Genomic DNA, 17958 nt, shown 5'->3' on the forward strand with positions numbered 1-17958 from the left:
TTCTGAATAAGTGAACTCTGGATCATTATATTGGAGTCAGGATGTTCCAGAGTGTGTATGAATTATGCTCTCCTCTGTGAGAAGCCCCATGTATTTTAAGAGCTGTTTGAGCATGCTCAGTGGCGCATTCATTTTGCTGTGCATTGCACTCACAGCTAGGAAAGTACGTTAGAAATAATTTAATTAGTTGTCTTTCCTTTTCTTTAGCTTGTAGTTGGAATGCTCAGTGCTTTCCTTATAAGGCTTACATGCTTCACCTTGCATGTGCCAGTGGCTTAATAAGAACATCTGCTGTCTTTCTGTAACAAATCTGATGATTTTTCTATGCACGTATATTTAGTTGTACATATAAATAGAATCCAGGCTCTGTTAGATGCGTATGAAAGTGTACGTCAGATTGAAATGGTAACAGATGAGGTTTTCTGCATTTCCAGTTATGAAGTATCAAGTTAAAAATGAAGCTATGAAGTAGCCAGAAAAAGTTTTTTATTTCTGTAACCAAAGGTGTATGCTTGTACAGCCTGACTTAATTTAGGTCTCTGATACATTCTTAGAATGGTCAGTATTTCATGTGTTGTATCATTGTCTGCGAGTTGTTTTTTCATTATAGTTGGGCTTCTACACAGCAGAATGTAGGAGATCATTGCTCCAGATGTCTGGCTCCTTTCACCGAATTTGTTGCTGTCTACAGCAAAATTTGAGTTTTAACTCTACAGTGCAAATTGCCTTTGAATCTTTGGATGCCCTTAAACAGTGTAGCACTGGAATATGTGTAAATGTCTACAAAGTACGGTGATTGGAGTGGCTGGTTTAAGAGGAGCTATAAAACAGTTCCAGCTGGAGTGCATTCTTGAGGTAAGCTCAAAATACTCTCCAAATTGTCAGCACACTACTTGGGAAAAAACACAAGAAACAAATTATCTTTGGTGTGCTTTGCTTTCTTTAATACACGTAAGGACAGGGTAAATGGAAGTCAGTCAGTTTTCAACAGTTTGTGTAAAATTGTCCCTAGGTTTTTCTTCTGTGCTTCAGCCTTCATGTACAAATGCATCACACTGGGTTCTAAGTATACCTGTGTGCATATCTGTGGACACAATGATGTCTGTGTTTCAGGAAGTATTTTGTATCTGGCCATTAATATTTATATGGAACCAAGAGCTTTGATTCTTGCAATTTTTAATAAACATTGATGGTGTTACTAGTTTATACAGAGCATTCAATATGCTCCATCAAAATGGCAGCTCTAATTAGGTTCCTTGAATTAGCTAATGGATTTTGAGAAAGATAGCTTACAAAGCTCTTACAGCTGTCCAAGATATTCCTGCCATGGCAGAAAGACAAAAGGCCTCTGGAAGCTACAGACGTTAAAGCTTTAAAAATGCAGCTGACAGTTAAAAAAGATAAATTACATTTTTATTTTTTTCCCGTAAAAGTTCTGATGCTGGATTAATGTTTTCCTTCTAGTGACCATTCATTAAAAACAGCCAAAAAAGCCAACTTTATAGTAAAGATGTGTTTTGGCTATGAGAGCTATGCTTTTCCCTGATGCTTTACACATGGTACAAATTAACTCCCTTTTCCTTTTCCTTTTCCTTTTGGATCTGTAACAGGATTACAGATATAGAAACTTTTTCTTATTTTTTAGTTGAGGTTGAGATTTCGACCTCTTTTCTTCCTAGACCAGGTATTATAAAAGGAAGCTACATCGTGGATTAGTTGCTGCCACTCTACCAATGGCATAGATTTGCACGTGTGAAGTGAAGAGCAGGATATAGTCTAGTGTAAAACTTGGAGAAGTAATTTCTGGGAGAAAATGAGCAGTTACTCTAGGCTTTGTAGTTTTCAACAAAGTATATTTTAGAACATGGACAGCAGCATCTACTCAGTGAAGTCTTAGATCCTTGATTCTTCCCTCACAAGGGAATGCAGAAATTAAGACTGCACTGAATTGTCACCTTCTCTCCCTCCTGCCTTTGCTTTGTGTGTGCTAAAGGGAATTCCTGAGCGACTCTTGAATGGCAAATTCATTGCAAGTCTGTAAAGTACTTATTATCTCAGCTTTAGCAATAAGTTTATTAAACTGTAGTGCAAAAAGCAATAGTCTGCAAGTGAAAAAAAACCCTAGCTACCAGTTGCAGGCAAGTGTGATAGCCATTAAGAATCAGAGCTACACTTCCACAGAAGAGTACAGCATTCAGCATTTGTTTTGTTGAATTGTTAAAGCTGCTGTAAATGGAGTTTGGAGGGCTGAAAATCTGCTCTGTGTTGGTGTGACCTATCTATTGTAAATATGCCAGCTGCTTTACATCAGTAAAGTAAAATACCCCCTCCCAAGCCATGTTGTAATACAAAGTGCCAAAAAAGGCAATTTAAGTACTTTGCTGTGTAAATCCAGAAGAAATTACCTTGGAGAGAAGGCCCTCAATTACGCCTCACACGTGACTTCTGCATGATGGATAAAAGGCATAATTGGCATCATCTTTAGTAAAGAAACCAGAAACTGTTGCATTGTCTAGAGGCTACTGAAAATACCAGGAAAATCTGTTTTTCATTATTTTCATTGTGTATTGTTTATAGAGAGTGTGGTTATTGTCAGCAGCTGAGTCCCTAATCTCCCTGCTTTCCTAGCCCTTTGGAGACACGTGCACATCTCAGATCAACAAGACAGCAGTAAACTGGTCACAGGCCAGAAAAAGACATTGACCAGCCTGAACTGTAAGGCATCCTTTTTTTTTTTTTTTTTTTAATTAATAGTTAAAATCTGGTCATTGCCTTCCTTGATGAAGCACAATACATTGATCAGGAAAAAAAAAAAAAAAAGGAAAAAAAAAAGTATTTTCTTTGAAGATGACAAGCTGGCTACAAACAAGAAAATGTCCCCTTTTTTTTCTTCCTACTTGATTGCAAATAACCTGTTTCTGTTGGAGTAGCACAAGCCATGTCTGCCATTATGGTGAAGTTAAACCTCAGTATGCCAATTTTGTTTCTGTAAAGTAACAAATTAGGCTATACCTCCCATTATTTCTGGCCAGCTGTAGTCAACTATAAGGTATAAAGGAGAGTAATGGAGATGCGAAGTGCCTTGTATTGATGCTCATCTAAATGTCCAGGCCATCTGCCATAACAAACAGGAAAAGGTGTTGTATGTCATGTGAAAAGAAGGAAACGTAAAAGGATACTTTATGTCAAGCCACTGAGAGATATTTTATAAACAGTTTGGAAAAACTGAAAGTGATACAAATGTGTTGGTCTCAGTCTTCAATTTGTCGTTTTCAGGCTTTTGTAAACATATTGTGAGCTGGGGAAAGAAAAGGTTAACATCTCTTTCCTTCTTTATTTCTAATGAGTCTGTAGGAACCAAAGAATACCATCTTCTTTTTTTTCCACTAAGCTCCTAATGTCAGGAGGTCAGTAGTGATATTACAGGGTCAATAGGACTCAATTTACATCCAGACAAATGGTAGTCATGTGCTGCCCTAGGAGTCTTTGACCTTTTGGACAGAAGTGGTTGTACTGCTTTTATGGTAGCCTAAAGAATTGAAAGGTGACAACTGAGGCACAGTTACAACTTTTTACAATATTGTAAAGCAGATTAAGACTCAGGAACTTTAGTATACAAGTTCAAATAAACTCAAGTAAATGTAAATAACTCCTTCAGTGTAGTTTGTTTTTCTGCAGTTTACTTATGAATCTTGACTTTATATGTATTTTTTACATGTGGATAGAGAGAAATATATCTACCTAATGCTTCTCATATCAGCCCATCTATACAAACCCACTCAGGATAGTCCTGTCTAAATGGAACTTGGCTCAAAGACTTCCACCTGGATGCTTTGCACAGGTTTCCAAAGTAAAAGCTCCTTCTGGAGTCCCTCTCCATTGATAAAGGCTATAGTTGTCTATACACAGGATGTATTCCTGCCCAGAGCAAGAAAGCAAGTTCCATGGAAACCAATAAAACTGTGTGTGTGGTTCCAGTAGCTGGAAAAAACATCATTCTAAAGTTGAGTCCACAGTGTGGGGTGTGTAGAGCCAAAGCCTAGGCTGATTCTGTGTGAGCATCCAAGGCAGTGCCTGAGCCTGCAAGGCAGTATCAGTGATGTCAACAAGATGTTTCGGACAAGTCTTTCATTGCAACATAATTAATTTACTCAAGTGCATGTGAAAAAAAACAAATGTTCATTTCTTCCTACACTCTCTTGGTGGTTGACAAAGATGAAAGCTGAAATATTGTAGAATTATGTTCTTATCACTGATTTTCTTTTTATCACTTCCCACCATTCTTTTTCATTCCCTCTTACTATTGAGGCTTCAGAAATATCTTCATAAGCAATGTAATACATCAGGATAGATAGAGAAGAGCTGGAACTGAAAGAGTAATGTACTCAAATACTTATTAGTTATAACTTCAAAAGGAAAGTTTTATCCTAAGTGAAAGATACTCTTGCATTCTCTGTTGGATTCCTTGTATATCTTTGCAGACCACTATGTTCCTTTCAGTATATAAAATTAGGCTTGTTTTGTAGGAGATTGTGAATGGAAGATTGTCCAATCTCTTGAGTGTGTAAGTCACATTTTGCTTTGGATTTATTTGTTAAGGGAAAATTCACCAGAAGAATATTTTTTTTTCTTCCCTTTCTATTTCCCACACCAGTTGTTTGTTTAGAGGTTGACAGTCAGATAAGTGAAATCAGCATTTGAAGGAAACGGCTGGCAAAAAATCTCTGTGCAATATTAATGTGTTTAGGAAAACCACTAGAAACAAAATGTTTATTGCCTCTTTAAATGCATGTTTATATACAACTTTAAGTGGTTCATCTTATTCTGTATATGCAACACTTGGTTTTAATTTTGTGCTACCTAGAGAGCTGCAGTAAGAAGTCACTAATTTAAAAATGTATTTTTTTAACCTGGATAACTGAAATCCAGATTAGAAACTCAGAGGAATAACAGAAAGGAGATTTTATTGTGCAAAACCCGAGCCATATGTATTAAATACTGATTATGATGTTTTGATTCTTTGAAAAAAATTACTTGTCTGTCATACTGGGTATATAATATTACTGCTGTGGTGCCTGTTGATCCTTCTCTCCAGAGATGATGGAATGAAATTTCACAGTCATATTTAACATAATGTTAGAGATAGCTTGAAACTAAAGCTGTGCCAAATGAGTGTCCTTTTTGTTTTGGGATGCCTAGTCCAACTGCAGGAGTTGAGTGTCTGTTACATAGCAGGTCCCTTACAGTTGCAGTGGGCACGGTGCCTCTGACAGACCCAGGCACAGGGCAGAAGATGGTGGTTTCTGGCAGTAGTGCAGCCCCAGCAGTCTGGGCTAGAACGATCATGCCGATTTGATTTTTTTTTCCACTTTCTCCTAGGCCAGACAAAACCTTTTGTTTGTATGGGTTTGAACTAGCAAAATCACAGAATGGCTGACAGGCATGTCTTTTTTCTCTTTTGAGCTTTCATATAAGATTATTTATTAGATTTTCTATTTCTCAATTCTTTTCAGGCTGTGCAGCTTATTCAAAAAACTGTTCAACATCTCTCAAAATTGTTTGTGGCATGGGATTTTGAACAGGTTTTGTTACTGTTGTTTGAAATCAGCATTTGAGTCTTTACTTTTTAAAGTTTCTCAGAGATATTTTCCCCCCCTAGATGTTATTTAAAACTTCTTCTGAAAGGTTCAGATTCTATCCCAGTATCAACTGCTTTTGAATCGGTCTCCTTGCGTGTAGCGCAATTGTAGGAAATTGTTCTGAAATGAGTTGCAAAATGCAGAGTGGAAGGTTCTCTCACAGTCTTGTCACAACAATGGAGAAGTCCATGGGTAGATTAAATGTTAAAGCCTAGGAACATGTGGTGGTGAGAGGAATGGCCAATGTGTGGTTGTGCAGTTTTCTGAAGGACATGTAGCACAGGGAGCCATGGTCCAGGAAGTGATTTCTGCACAAAATGTAATGAGATGTAATGAGGACTGTAGTGTTTATACCTTCTCAAGGAGGGAGCACTACATTAAATGTAAAGCTACTGTAAAATAAATCTGTCTGCTGTACTTACTAGGCTTGATGAAAACTTCAGTGAGTCTCCTTAATATAAATTGACTTTGATTGGAGTATTGTTCTTCTATTTCTTCTCTAAATTCAGGTTCCTTTTCAATGTAAATAGTCATGCACACAGAACATTTGAACTGGTATTCATCTGCTGTTTCCCTGTCTGAGAACTGCTATCTGATCCAACCAATATTTTTTAATTATGTATTTATAGGCAGATGGGAGAATAGTTTACAGTGAATGTATGATCTTTTCTGCCAGTCTTGGAAAATTGTGGTGTGTTTTTTTTTTTAATATTGCCTTATCAGTTTATTTTTTTTATTACTGATGACTTCATTCTGTTTGAATTCAATGCTTCGGTTTCTTTGGGGTAAACTAATAGATTATGTATGCGATATTTGCACTGTGCTGATTGAATTCATCTGGTGGTTTGAATGTGGTTCATATATTCACATAATTGTCAGGAGCCAACTTTAAATTCAGAACTGTTTCATGAGCTTTGCACAGGGCATCATATTCATCTCACATTACTCAGGAATGGGTAAAACTTTCACAGTAAGCTAGATATGCAGCTCATTCAAAAGCCAGTGTCTTTTGCATTCATGCCTATAAACAGTGATGGAGGAGAATTAAAAAAAAAAAAAAAATTAAAAAAAAAAAAAAGAGAAAAGAAAAGAAATAAAAGAAAGAGATCTGTGGGGCTTCAACTGTTTCCTGAAAAAATGAAGCTGATGTACCGAGCAACTGTCTTCCAACCTGTTCCCCCCACATTCCTAAAAAATTGTGAGCCTGCTGGCCACTTTTTACCAGATTTAACAGGTGTTTAGATGTTCAAAAGATACTGAATCACTAAGTTTCATGTAAATATGCAGCCTGCTAGAGAAGCCCAGTCAAATGCCCTTGCTGGGGAGAAATGCTGCAGTGTGAACTCAGGCCCATTATCAGATACAAGAGAACCCACAGGAGAGCAGCGCAGGAAATCAGACTTCATGGAGCTGCTTGTTTCCACAGAGATTATGGTTGTGTTTTCACACTAATCCAGATGGATGAGTTTCCATGTGCTGCTATCTTTCATTCAAAACTTCCTCCTCATTCTCATGGTTAGGATTTGTACATTAGTACAGTGTGGCAGAGGTTTGCCAAAGAAAAAGCTGTCAGATCCAGTCTTTTAATCAGCTCAGTCTCTGCAGCACCTACTTGGTGGCTGGCTGGGTTTAAGCAGAAGGAAGTTCACCTAATGGAGATCTGCAGTAAATGGAGCACAAACAGCTGTTACTGCTTCTTACAATATAAACCTCAGATTTAATTTAGAACGTGGGGGAAAAAAACTCCTGTATGGTACTTTCAAATTATCTCTTTAGCCAACATACCTGAACGTAGAAAGTGAGTTTGTGGCCATTAGGCCACTGGTGGGAGGTGCTAATACAGTTGCAGTGAGCTGCAGGGAGCCAGATCAGCTGGAATCAAACTAGACAAGTTTCCTATATTTCAGCGTTTCCCACTTTTAGCTAGTGCTACTCTGGGTAATGATGTTGGCAAAGCAACAAGGACAACACTTTGGGCCTTATCTGTATGTTAGCAGCCCTAATTAAATGCTTTATCTGTATTCACAAGTAAAGTCAGGGGATTTCACAGGTATTGTATTGCTCAGGAGCTGTGGACCAAGCTTCACTGATAGTCCCAATTAGCTAGTCCTCAATTCCAGTGTTTTGCAAACTGGAAATGGTTCTCCACTATTTGACAAGAATTCATGCAAGGAACAGAGGCATTTATCTGTGGAAGGAGTCATGGGGAAAAGGGAATGCACTTTTTTTTTTTTCCCCCCCTCACTAGTCCACAGAGGTTGTGCAAACTTTCTGCAGTGTCTTGGCAGATCATGAGAAAAAATTCATGCACTTTGGAAGAGTTTGGTAAGTCAGCCAGAGAAGCTTGAAACCTCTGGGACTTCGTAGAGTAGGGGGGCTGAGTAACTTAGGATCCAGGGAAGGCAAGTAAATTAAATGTTAGATTTTTCATGGAAACGTATCAGTACTGCAAGTAAACATTTCCAGTCCTGGCAGCATATTCAAGTTGCATTTGCACCCTACGTGGAATTTTCCTTCATTGATAATTAATTTCCAACAAATCTAGATGGCTATTAAGATACTAGGAGGTACTTATTATTTAACTGATATATTTATGTCCAGTCTTTTGTATTCGCTTTCCAAATTCATTTTGCTATGCAAATCCTATTAAAGACTTCCCTAGATTCTGGCATACTCATACTGGAGTGCAGTGTGACAAGATGCTCCACAGAATCTGTGCTCATATGAATACATCTGTCTTTGTAGCATGTTGTTGGTGAGGCAGAGTTAAGGTTGCAGATTAAGAGAATATATGATGATGTGTTGCAATAACAATGGTCTGAGTTTAGGATGAGCCCCCAAAAATTCTAGAATTCCCTGTGAATGCCAGTAAATGCTACTAAGCCATGCAGACAGTACTCACCCCAGTTCTGAATAAAGCAGGGCTGGAAACAGCTGTGGGAAACTTAATTTATTCTCTTTCAGCATGGCTGTATTATTTTTTTTTTTTTAATTCTTAGGCATTTTCAGGAACTTAGTTGTTTTTTTTTTAATCCTTCCAGGTATGCCTGAGCTTCCACAGCTGTACAAGTCCAGCTGTAAGGTTTTGGAAGGCTCACCAGGGTCAAAATCCACAAAGACAGGCATATGTTTAACTTGACAAACTAAGCAACTCCACTAGCTTTACCACGGCAATTTGCAGTGTATGCAGTTCAGCATACAAGTGAGTCTTTGTGGATTACTAAATGGATTACTGTTTAATTACCACATTAAAAAACTGGTGTCAAGATGTAATAGTGTGCTTTCCCATCTCTCTTGCCTCCCGTGTATTTTCACAGCTGATGTTTTAGTTGTTTCTATAATTGGAAGGGAGGTGGTTTTTTTAATGAGAGAAAAGTTCTTTCTGTGGGTCTCTGAATATAGGCTATTCTTTACCTTGAACAAATGTAATTTTAGGGAAATTCCACATTTAGCGTGGGAGCAAAAGGAAACATTTTTCTGGCAGCTATCATCATCATCATCATCATCATTATTAAAATATGATAGCCATTTATAGCTGCTCATAGGAATGTTAAAAGTTTCCTTGTGCTCCCCCATCTGTCTGCATCCATCTGTTGTCTCTTGTCTTGTACTGGAATTGTTAAGTTCTTTGGACAGGAACAGCATTTTTTTTTTATGGGGTTCAAGTTCACAAGTAGCAGCTTTATTAATACAAGTTGGCAAAAAGAAGGGAGATTCAGGCCAGTGGGCACTATGCAAGTGAGGAGATTCATAATTGATTTGTCTCAGATGTGACAGTTCTGTGTGGATGCTCATGTGGATACCTGGTAAGTGTTAGATATGTGTGTACACATGAGTTTTATTTTGCATTTTTTATTTTTCTCAGCAGCTGTGCAGGTGGTGGGAATGCTGATCGTATCCAGAAGTTACGGAAGGAATACCATCAGGCCAGGAGGGAAGGCCTGCCTTTCTATGAGGATGATGAAGGAAGAGCACAACCATCTGATTACGACCAGCGTTGGGTAGGTCTACAGTGTGATGCAAAGTTAGCAGAAGGTGCTGATTTGTTTGCGTTTTCCAGAAATCCAATGGTGGCTTAACATGAATTTTGAGGGGTTGTAGAAATGGATAAATACTTAAGGTTAGCCCACCAAAGAAAACATTAATAACATGAAAACTTGGCCAAAAATAACTTGTCTGTTTACCGGTCCAGGTTTCCTCTCATTAGGCCCAAGACATGCAGTCATTTCCAAACTTTGTCACATGTGGTAGCATTCAGGTTTTTCAGCAGGATTTATGGTACTCTAACAGTTAACTCAGTGGTTCCCTGGGTTAACAAGAGCATTAGAAGAGCAGACTCTGACTCTAGTCTCTGCAAAGCCAGGAGGAAACAGAGAGGTGTCTGCTGCCCTTCTTTCTGCACTGCACAGTAGCAGTCCAGTGCATCCTCAGTAACTTTTATAAAGTGAATAATGGAATAATTTGCTCCTCTCACATCAAAGGTTCTTAAAATATTCTACCAACATTTTAGAACTGTAACAGACATACTGTACTCCCTGTTGTACATCTAGGAGTCACACTGTGCAGTGGTGTATTATCTACACGACTACTTGAAGAGTGATCTATGGTAGAACCAGAGATTAAATCGACCATGTTGGATTTTTTAATGCATTAAATAAATGTGACAGATGTAGTCTATGGGATCAGGGTTGTGGTACTCAAGAGCTCCACCTGAGGAAGTTTCGGAGTTGGACTCTGTCTCTTTAGAGGTAATTATAATCAACCAGCATTCAAAAATGTAACTTTGATAAGATGCAATTTATGCTAAATTTGAAATTTTAGTTTAAAAAGAGACAAAATTATGTTTTAATCTTAAGAATCTAAATACACCTGAAGTTTGAGCTAACACTGTTGATTTTAATGTCCTCTAATTTATCTGTGTGAATGCTGAAGTGAAATCTTAAATGATTGGCATTGCAGTCCAAGAAAATCCTATGCAAGACTAGAATTTCTTGCAATCACAGAGAGATAGAGTTAAAAGGGGTGTTTTTACATAAATTATCATATATATTTGTTCATTAACCCAAAAATGTTGTTTAATATATTATTCTGATTCAGTCACCAAAAATGTCCCTTCAGCAAAATAATTCTTTCCTTACTGCAGTTAACTTTAATATGCTGCCTTAAGTTTTGTGACCCAAATTTGAGAATCTATGTAGCTACCATTCTTCTGAATAGCTTTCATAAACTAAAATGAGAATACACATTAAACGTGTCTTTTTTTGAAATTATATGTCATGTTAAGCGTCCTGACAGAGGCCCCGGATTGGGCCAGTGGTACCTCTTCAGCAGCCTGTGGATTTCTACTTCTTATCTGAAACTGATAAAGCTTTATTAATCCTCAGAGGAGCTTGAGATTTATGGTCCAGTGTAGTTTCCTAAGATTCACAAAGGTTTCTTCTAGGTAATCCTTTTTAAGCCTTTCCTGTTAGGTATAATGCCCAGAGATTACTGATTTCCAAAGCTTCCCTTTTGCTGTGAGGCAAGTTGTCCTTAATCAGAGCACCTGAAAGAGAGCTTTAAGTATCTCAATCTTAACGGGTTAATAATAGTGTCACCAGGATTGTTTCCTTTTTCTGTCCTTCCAATGCAGAATATTTTTTTGAGTTTTTGTTGTGAGGATGGCAGTCTGCTCAAAAATTAGTTTACCCTGAGGGCTTTAATACTCTGAAGTTTGTTGCTGCAACAGTTCCACTTGTTGAAGTGGTTTACAAATTTCAAGGACTTCTGGTCTGTTCACAGCAACAGTATCGTCTATTGCTCATCCAGCCTTGCTTTGATAGGCACTGTCTTTAAGTCTGGAAAATATTGTGGCCCCAGCTTGTTCTTTTTGGAGTCCTGGCTGATATTTCTACTCTGACATGTAGTTTTACCCTTAAAATACATGTTAAATCAATCCATTCAGACAGAAAATAAGATACAAAAATAGAATCAAAATATTAAAAAAAAAAAAAATGTCTTGAAGCATCTTGCCAGGAGAGTTCTCAAGATATTTTATAAAACTGTAGTCTTCCACCCTTTGGCCTGCTGACCCTCAGCAGTACAATGCTAGCACTGATAGAACAACAGCTGATTTCTTCCACCTTTACTTATCAGTGAAGACATGCTGATGATTAATTGCATAATTGTAAATAAATAAAAACTTACTCTAATCTTCAGGATGTCAGATCTTTTTTTTAAGAGTCAACAGCTGAGGAGGAGGAAAACCTTTTGGCATAAGTTTTCCTCCTCACAGGAGGTTATGGCACCAGGCAAGCTGCAAATGGAAAGGAGATGCTGGATCTCCATATGTATTTTTAATACTCAACTGGTACTTTCTATGCTTTCATCAGTCAGCTGTTTTACCTAAGCCAGCTTTTCTATAAGATGTCTTTCTAATGTACAGCAGCTGCTGTAATCACTTTCCACCATCTCATGAAACATGCAGATAAGTTGGGAAATAACAGGATAATTTGAGAAGACACTATCCTGTCACAAATCAACAGCCTCAGAAACGGATCCTGGGTCTTGTCCTCCAAAAAAGTATCTGAGAACTCATGAGGCAAATTTCTATCTGATAAAGCTGACATTGACAAGTGGCCTTTAGCTGACACTGTAATGGGACAGAATTTCTAATAGAAGGGGTATTTCTAACAATCTACTTTTTTTTAACTGGGATAAATCAAGTTAAAGTGCAGAGCCGGCTGAAAAGCTAGCATTGTAAGGGAAAATGATCTCATGACAGGCAATTGGGATCCATAAATGTTTTAAAAATAAGGTCAAAAATTCATTTTAAATAGGCCTGCTATTCTCTCATCATCCATTCCTCCCCCCACATCCATTTTCCAATTCTCCTCTATTCTTCTCTTCTGTTGCTGGATGAATTTTTGCTCTCTTGCGCCTTCATTCTGCTCTCCCTTCCCCACAGTCTGTTCTTTTCCTTTTTGTAAGTAACTGAATAATTCAAGTTATTGTGTCTCCGTAAACAGGCACGTATATATAGCATTGTGTGTCCTATAGAGCCAGAATCTTTTAAATTCTTGAGCAGTTCCTTTATGCTTTGGTTTGTTGTTGAGTTTTGCATCCTTTGGACTCTGCCCAGCCAGCCCCCCTCCATGTTTATAACTTGAATAAATTATAAGCCAAATTCTATAGCATGGATCATAAGGCTTTAAGTAAACCTTAGCTAGTTAACCAAAGAACAGATTGATAAATATAAATATTGTCTAGGAAAATGAATGCCTGTTGTTGTCACTGGAATATGAGAAAGGATGAAATCGGAGTTGTGGTTAATGGAACAAAATCTAGTTGGAGGTCTGTTGCTAGTGGAGTCCCTCAGGAGTCGGTACTGGGACTGATACTGTTCAATATTTTCATCAACGATCTGGATGAGGGAACAGAGTGTGCCCTCAGCAAGTTTGCTGATGACACTAAACTGAGAGGAGAGGCTGACACACCAGAAGGCTGTGCTGCCATTCAGTTAGACCTAGACAGGCTGGAGAGTTGGGCAGCAAGAAACTTGATGAAAATCAACAAGGGCAAGTGTAGAGTCCTGCATCTGGGGAAGAACAACCTCATGTACCAGTACAGGTTGGGGGCTGACCTGCTGGAGAGCAGTGTAGGAGAAAGGGACCTGGGGGTCCTGGTAGACAGGAAGATGACCATGAGCCAGCAACGTGCCCTTGTGGCCAAGAAGGCCAATGGCATCCTGGGGTGCATTAGAAAGGGTGTGGTTAGTAGGTCAAGAGAGGTTCTCTTCCCCCTCTATTCTGCCTTGGTGAGGCTGCATCTGGAGTATTGTGTCCAGTTCTGGGCCCCACAGTTCAAGAAGGACAGGGAACTGCTTGAAAGAGTCCAGCGCAGAGCTACGAAGATGATTAAGGGAGTGGAACATCTCCCTTATGAGGAAAGGCTGAGGGAGCTGGGTCTCTTTAGCTTGGAGAAAAGGAGACTGAGGGGTGACCTCATCAATGTTTACAAATATGTTAAAGGTGAGGACAGAGCCAGGCTTTTTTCAGTGATGTCTAGTGATAGGACAAGGGGCAGTGGGTGCAAACTGGAACACAGGAGGTTCCATGTAAACATCAGAAAAAAAATTCTTTACTGTGAGAGTGACAGGCTGCCCAGAGAGGCGGAGGAGTACCCCTTTCTTGAGACATTCAAAACCCACCTGGATGCGTTCCTGTGTGATGTGCTCTTGGTGACCCTGCTCTGGCAGAGGAGTTGGACCAGATGATCTTTCAAGGTACCTTCCAACCCCAAAGATTCTGTGATTCTGTGTAATAACCTACATTTTTCTGACAGCTGGGGTGTATTGGGAATTATCTCAGTAAGACATAATTTAGGCATGTGCATACATAGTCATGTCTTAGAAGGGCATCAGATACTAAAAGTGCTCATTAACATACTCTATACAAACCTAAGCCAGGTCTATAGAAAGAGGCATAATATGTTTATGTAGTATTATCATATACTGCAGTATCAGCCAGAACCCGAGAGAACTAAGTAAGAAATAAGCTGCAAGAACTTAAGATGGTCTCCCTAGGAGACAGAAGGCTTTTTTATGGGACACTTTTTTCCAGGCTTGAGAGTCACAGACTTATAGCAAATCATGAGAAATAGAGAAGGAACTGTCAGGACAAAGCTGTGAAGTTAGCATCTGCACTTGTATTTAGGGGAATTTAAATAATGAGGAAATAATAGTCTATTTGAGGATTTACTTGGATTGTCTCGTAGACTTTGTACAAATCCAGTTACTTAAAACATCAATTCTTTCCTTCAGGGTGGCATTAAATCCTTGAAACTTTATCTTTTTTAATGCATGTTCAGGGAGTACGTGTAACAAACATATGGCAAATAGTTCTTCACCTGTTAGTGACCACATCACCTTCACTGCACCAAACCTTATATTAAGTGGTTCTAAAAGCCATTTTCGTATTTGCAGATCAGATTTGCAAGCTGATAAATAACCTAAAGATATAACAGAACCTGTCTCTGGATACTAGCTGTGAACATTTTGATGGAAACAAATCTGTAATGTACTGAGTTTCGTCAGTTCCCAGTTGAGAGTATGAAAGAAGAATCATGCCTGTCTGTGCTAAAGGCCAAGTACTTTATTGTGTGCCTGGCAGTGATCCAAGCCAAAAAATCAACCAGAACAAAAAAAGGAGCGTTAGGAACTGCATTATTTTTCCATAATGTGTCAAAGGGTTCTATGCTTGCTTCAGGATGAATAAGGAGCTGTTTGTACTTTTCATGATCAATTAATTCCAGGTTCAGGATGTTGCATCTCAAATAGGTTATGTTCCCAAAATACACAGACGTTTGTGTTGGACTATGGTTAGAAACCAAAATTCAAACTTCTACAATAATAACATTCCTGTCTTCTAGCGCAATGGGAGAAGCTGACAATTTTATGTACTATGTGAAACCATATAGCAGAAACTGCTGTGAATTCCAGACTTTTTGAGCCCACAGACTATTAGTAGGAATTTTTGAATTTAAAAAAAAAAAAAAAAAGGAAGTAAAAAAACCCCAACCCATTAACTTGCTTAGAGTAGAGCTGCTTTGAAAACCATGGATTGGAAGTCTTTGTGTATATGTTATTAAAATATTAATTACAAGAGTATGTAAAACATTTTATTAGGACATATGATTAACTTACCAATCAAGAACTTTTTATGATCTCTGTATTATGAAGGTTTCAGATTGGGGTGTATTCTGAAGAGCTATTCAAAGTAAGCAGAGAGATTTTGAAATTTATGGGCTGGCTTTTGGGGGTAGGTTTGGGGGGGAAATTACTTTGGAGAAATCCCTGCCAAACCTGATGTGAAAAATAAACCATTCCAAATGGCACATGCAAGGAGAGCCAAATGCAATTCCATTAATACTAGTAATAAAGAGTGACTCTTATAACTTGTTTGGAGTCATTCCTACTTACACAAAAGTTGAATTTGGCATAGATTATCTGTACCAGAGGGGAGTCTGAAATGCTTGCGTCTTCATGCTTACACTATGTACACAGTCTTACTTACCAAGGGAAACAGTTCTGGTGCCATATGTCATCTTACCAAAGCCCACTGGTACTGTTTATACCCTATAATATCATGTGAATTCCAGAAATATATCATGCCATCTATTCCACAAGGTACCTTGTCACACAGCTTCTTTATGTTGCATCTCAGTGCATGTATGTGATTCTGAAGAGGACAAACACTAACCATTTCTCTTACTTCAAACAAGTAGAGGAAGGAAATGAGACAAAAGCCAGCAATGCTGCTGGGCTGTGGCCATCCTTGCAGGCTCACAGCACTGAGAGGTTCCACTTTAACACGTGCCAGTCATCATGTCCCTTGCAGTTAACAGACGTTCTTCTGATGTTGCTCAAATAGAGAACTAGAGTGGGGCATCATGGAGATTATGGCAGCTGCCATAGATCACGTTGATATAATATGAGGGGCCCTAGAGGTTTTCTGTTGCATACATTTTTCCTAATTTGCCAATATGTTTAAGGAAACAAGATGCATACCTCTAACTGGTAATTATATTGATGAGGGGAGCTCATGAACAGGTAATGCATGCTATATAGGATGCTGGACAGCTAGCTACTTGCATTTGGGCACGTAGACAGGCCACAAGCTCTGCAGCTTTTTTCTTTTGGGGCACCATTGCATGGGCACAGAAGCAGCCTTTTCAGAGCCAATCTGTAGTTCTGGGCAGCATGTGAACTGGGTCTTTGCACTTCATTTTTGGCAAGCTTCTGCCAGTATAGGCTTTCATAGTTTTCTGTCTTCTTGTGGATCATTCCATGGATAGGTGACTATGTGCCACTTTCCCTGAGCATGTCTGCACACTGTCAAATCTGAAGCCAGCATCACATGGAGAAGTTGGAAGGGGATTGAGATTTTAACACTGAGCCTTCACAGTTAGGATGGCTAAAGCACTTTGCACTTTGAACCTTCCTTTACCCTCAGTGATATGTACTTCTCCATGACAGCTTGGTCTTGACCTCTAGTAAGTCACTGCCCCACATACCATAGAATCAAACACAGCTGCTCATGGGTCTGACTATAAGGGGGAAAATAAGTAGGATTCCTTTTAAAATTGACCTCCTCTTCCTCAGGCCATTAGTAAGAGGCCTGTTTCAACTTCTGGAAAGGGGCCTCAGTTACAACAATGCTCATTTTTTTAATCACAAGACGAGTCTGTAATGCCGTTGAAGTTCATGTCTGAAGCTAAGCATGTCCTTAGGTATTTATTATATCAGGCCTGATATTGGGCCTCAAACTTAACCCCTTCTAAGGCACAAGCTTTTGCATTTACTACAAGGTATCTGGTGCATTTATCAAATAGATGCTGATTCGGTTGACTTCTTTTTGAATTCTCACAGCTTAATCTCCTTGGATTATGTTCTTGTTCAGTGTGTTGCTGATTAATCTCTTCCCTAAAAAATACTGGTAATCCAAAGTATTGCCTAGCTACTGTTGTGCCAGACAGCACCCTGTTTCCTAAACATGCTGGTCACTGTCCCTCTCAGCCTACTAGGGTTAACATCCCACTAAAAGAGATAGTAGTTTTGACAAAGGACTGCAAAATTTGTCCATTTAACATAATGAAAAGCAGAATGACCTCAGTGAGGCAAACAGCAATGCTCGCCCAGCGTGTGCAGAACAGGGTCAAGCTTGAAAGAAGCTGGGTCAAGCGATACAACTATGTCATTGAGGCTGGTACAGAGTACAGATCTTTTATTTGTTATAGTTAAGTATGTGACAGAAGCCAAGTGAAATAATGCACTTTTGATTACTTTTTACTTCTGGGTTGAGTTGTTTTATTGTGTATCTATGCAGCACTTCTCATTATTGCAGCACAAGATCTGAGGCGGAGGCCTTGGATCTTCCTGAGTTTTGCTGTAGTTCCTCACTGCAAAATGCATTAGCGGAACTGCTTGTTAAATGTCATCCCTGGCACAGTTTCAGCAGGCAGGGTGTCAGTGCTCTGGCTGTATTGTTGTCTTGCAGTTAAAACCACTAAAAAGTTCAAGATTTCTTCACAGCCAAGGTGTGAAAAGTAATTAGAATGTATCACTAGGTGCTGGGTATAAGCAATTATCTGTGAATATAGAAAGGCTCTGTTTTTCTCCACAAACAGGCGACACTGTTATAATTATTTAAAATTAAAAAGAAAGCCACTGACTCAGACATGGAGAGATTGGGCGGATAACTATATTAGTTCCCAGTCTAAGGTCTGTAGTGCAGATGCTAATCTAATATCAAGACTGCATTAAAATAAAGTACAAAATATA

At 38.8% G+C, this 17958-nt stretch overlaps 1 protein-coding gene across 1 annotated transcript in view; it reads left to right on the plus strand.

The window, feature by feature from the left end:
* LOC104397411 (partitioning defective 3 homolog B-like) overlaps positions 1–17958 on the plus strand; it is a 142740-nt gene that overhangs the window by 84910 nt on the left and 39872 nt on the right. The window contains exon 6 of the mRNA XM_010007371.1: positions 9505–9640. Coding sequence (XP_010005673.1) covers positions 9505–9640 — 136 coding nt within the window. The remainder of the gene's footprint in view (positions 1–9504; positions 9641–17958) is intronic.

Source organism: Chaetura pelagica, unplaced genomic scaffold, assembly GCF_000747805.2.
Source record: "Chaetura pelagica isolate M959 unplaced genomic scaffold, ChaPel_1.0 scaffold21, whole genome shotgun sequence".
Lineage (NCBI taxonomy): Eukaryota > Metazoa > Chordata > Aves > Apodiformes > Apodidae > Chaetura > Chaetura pelagica.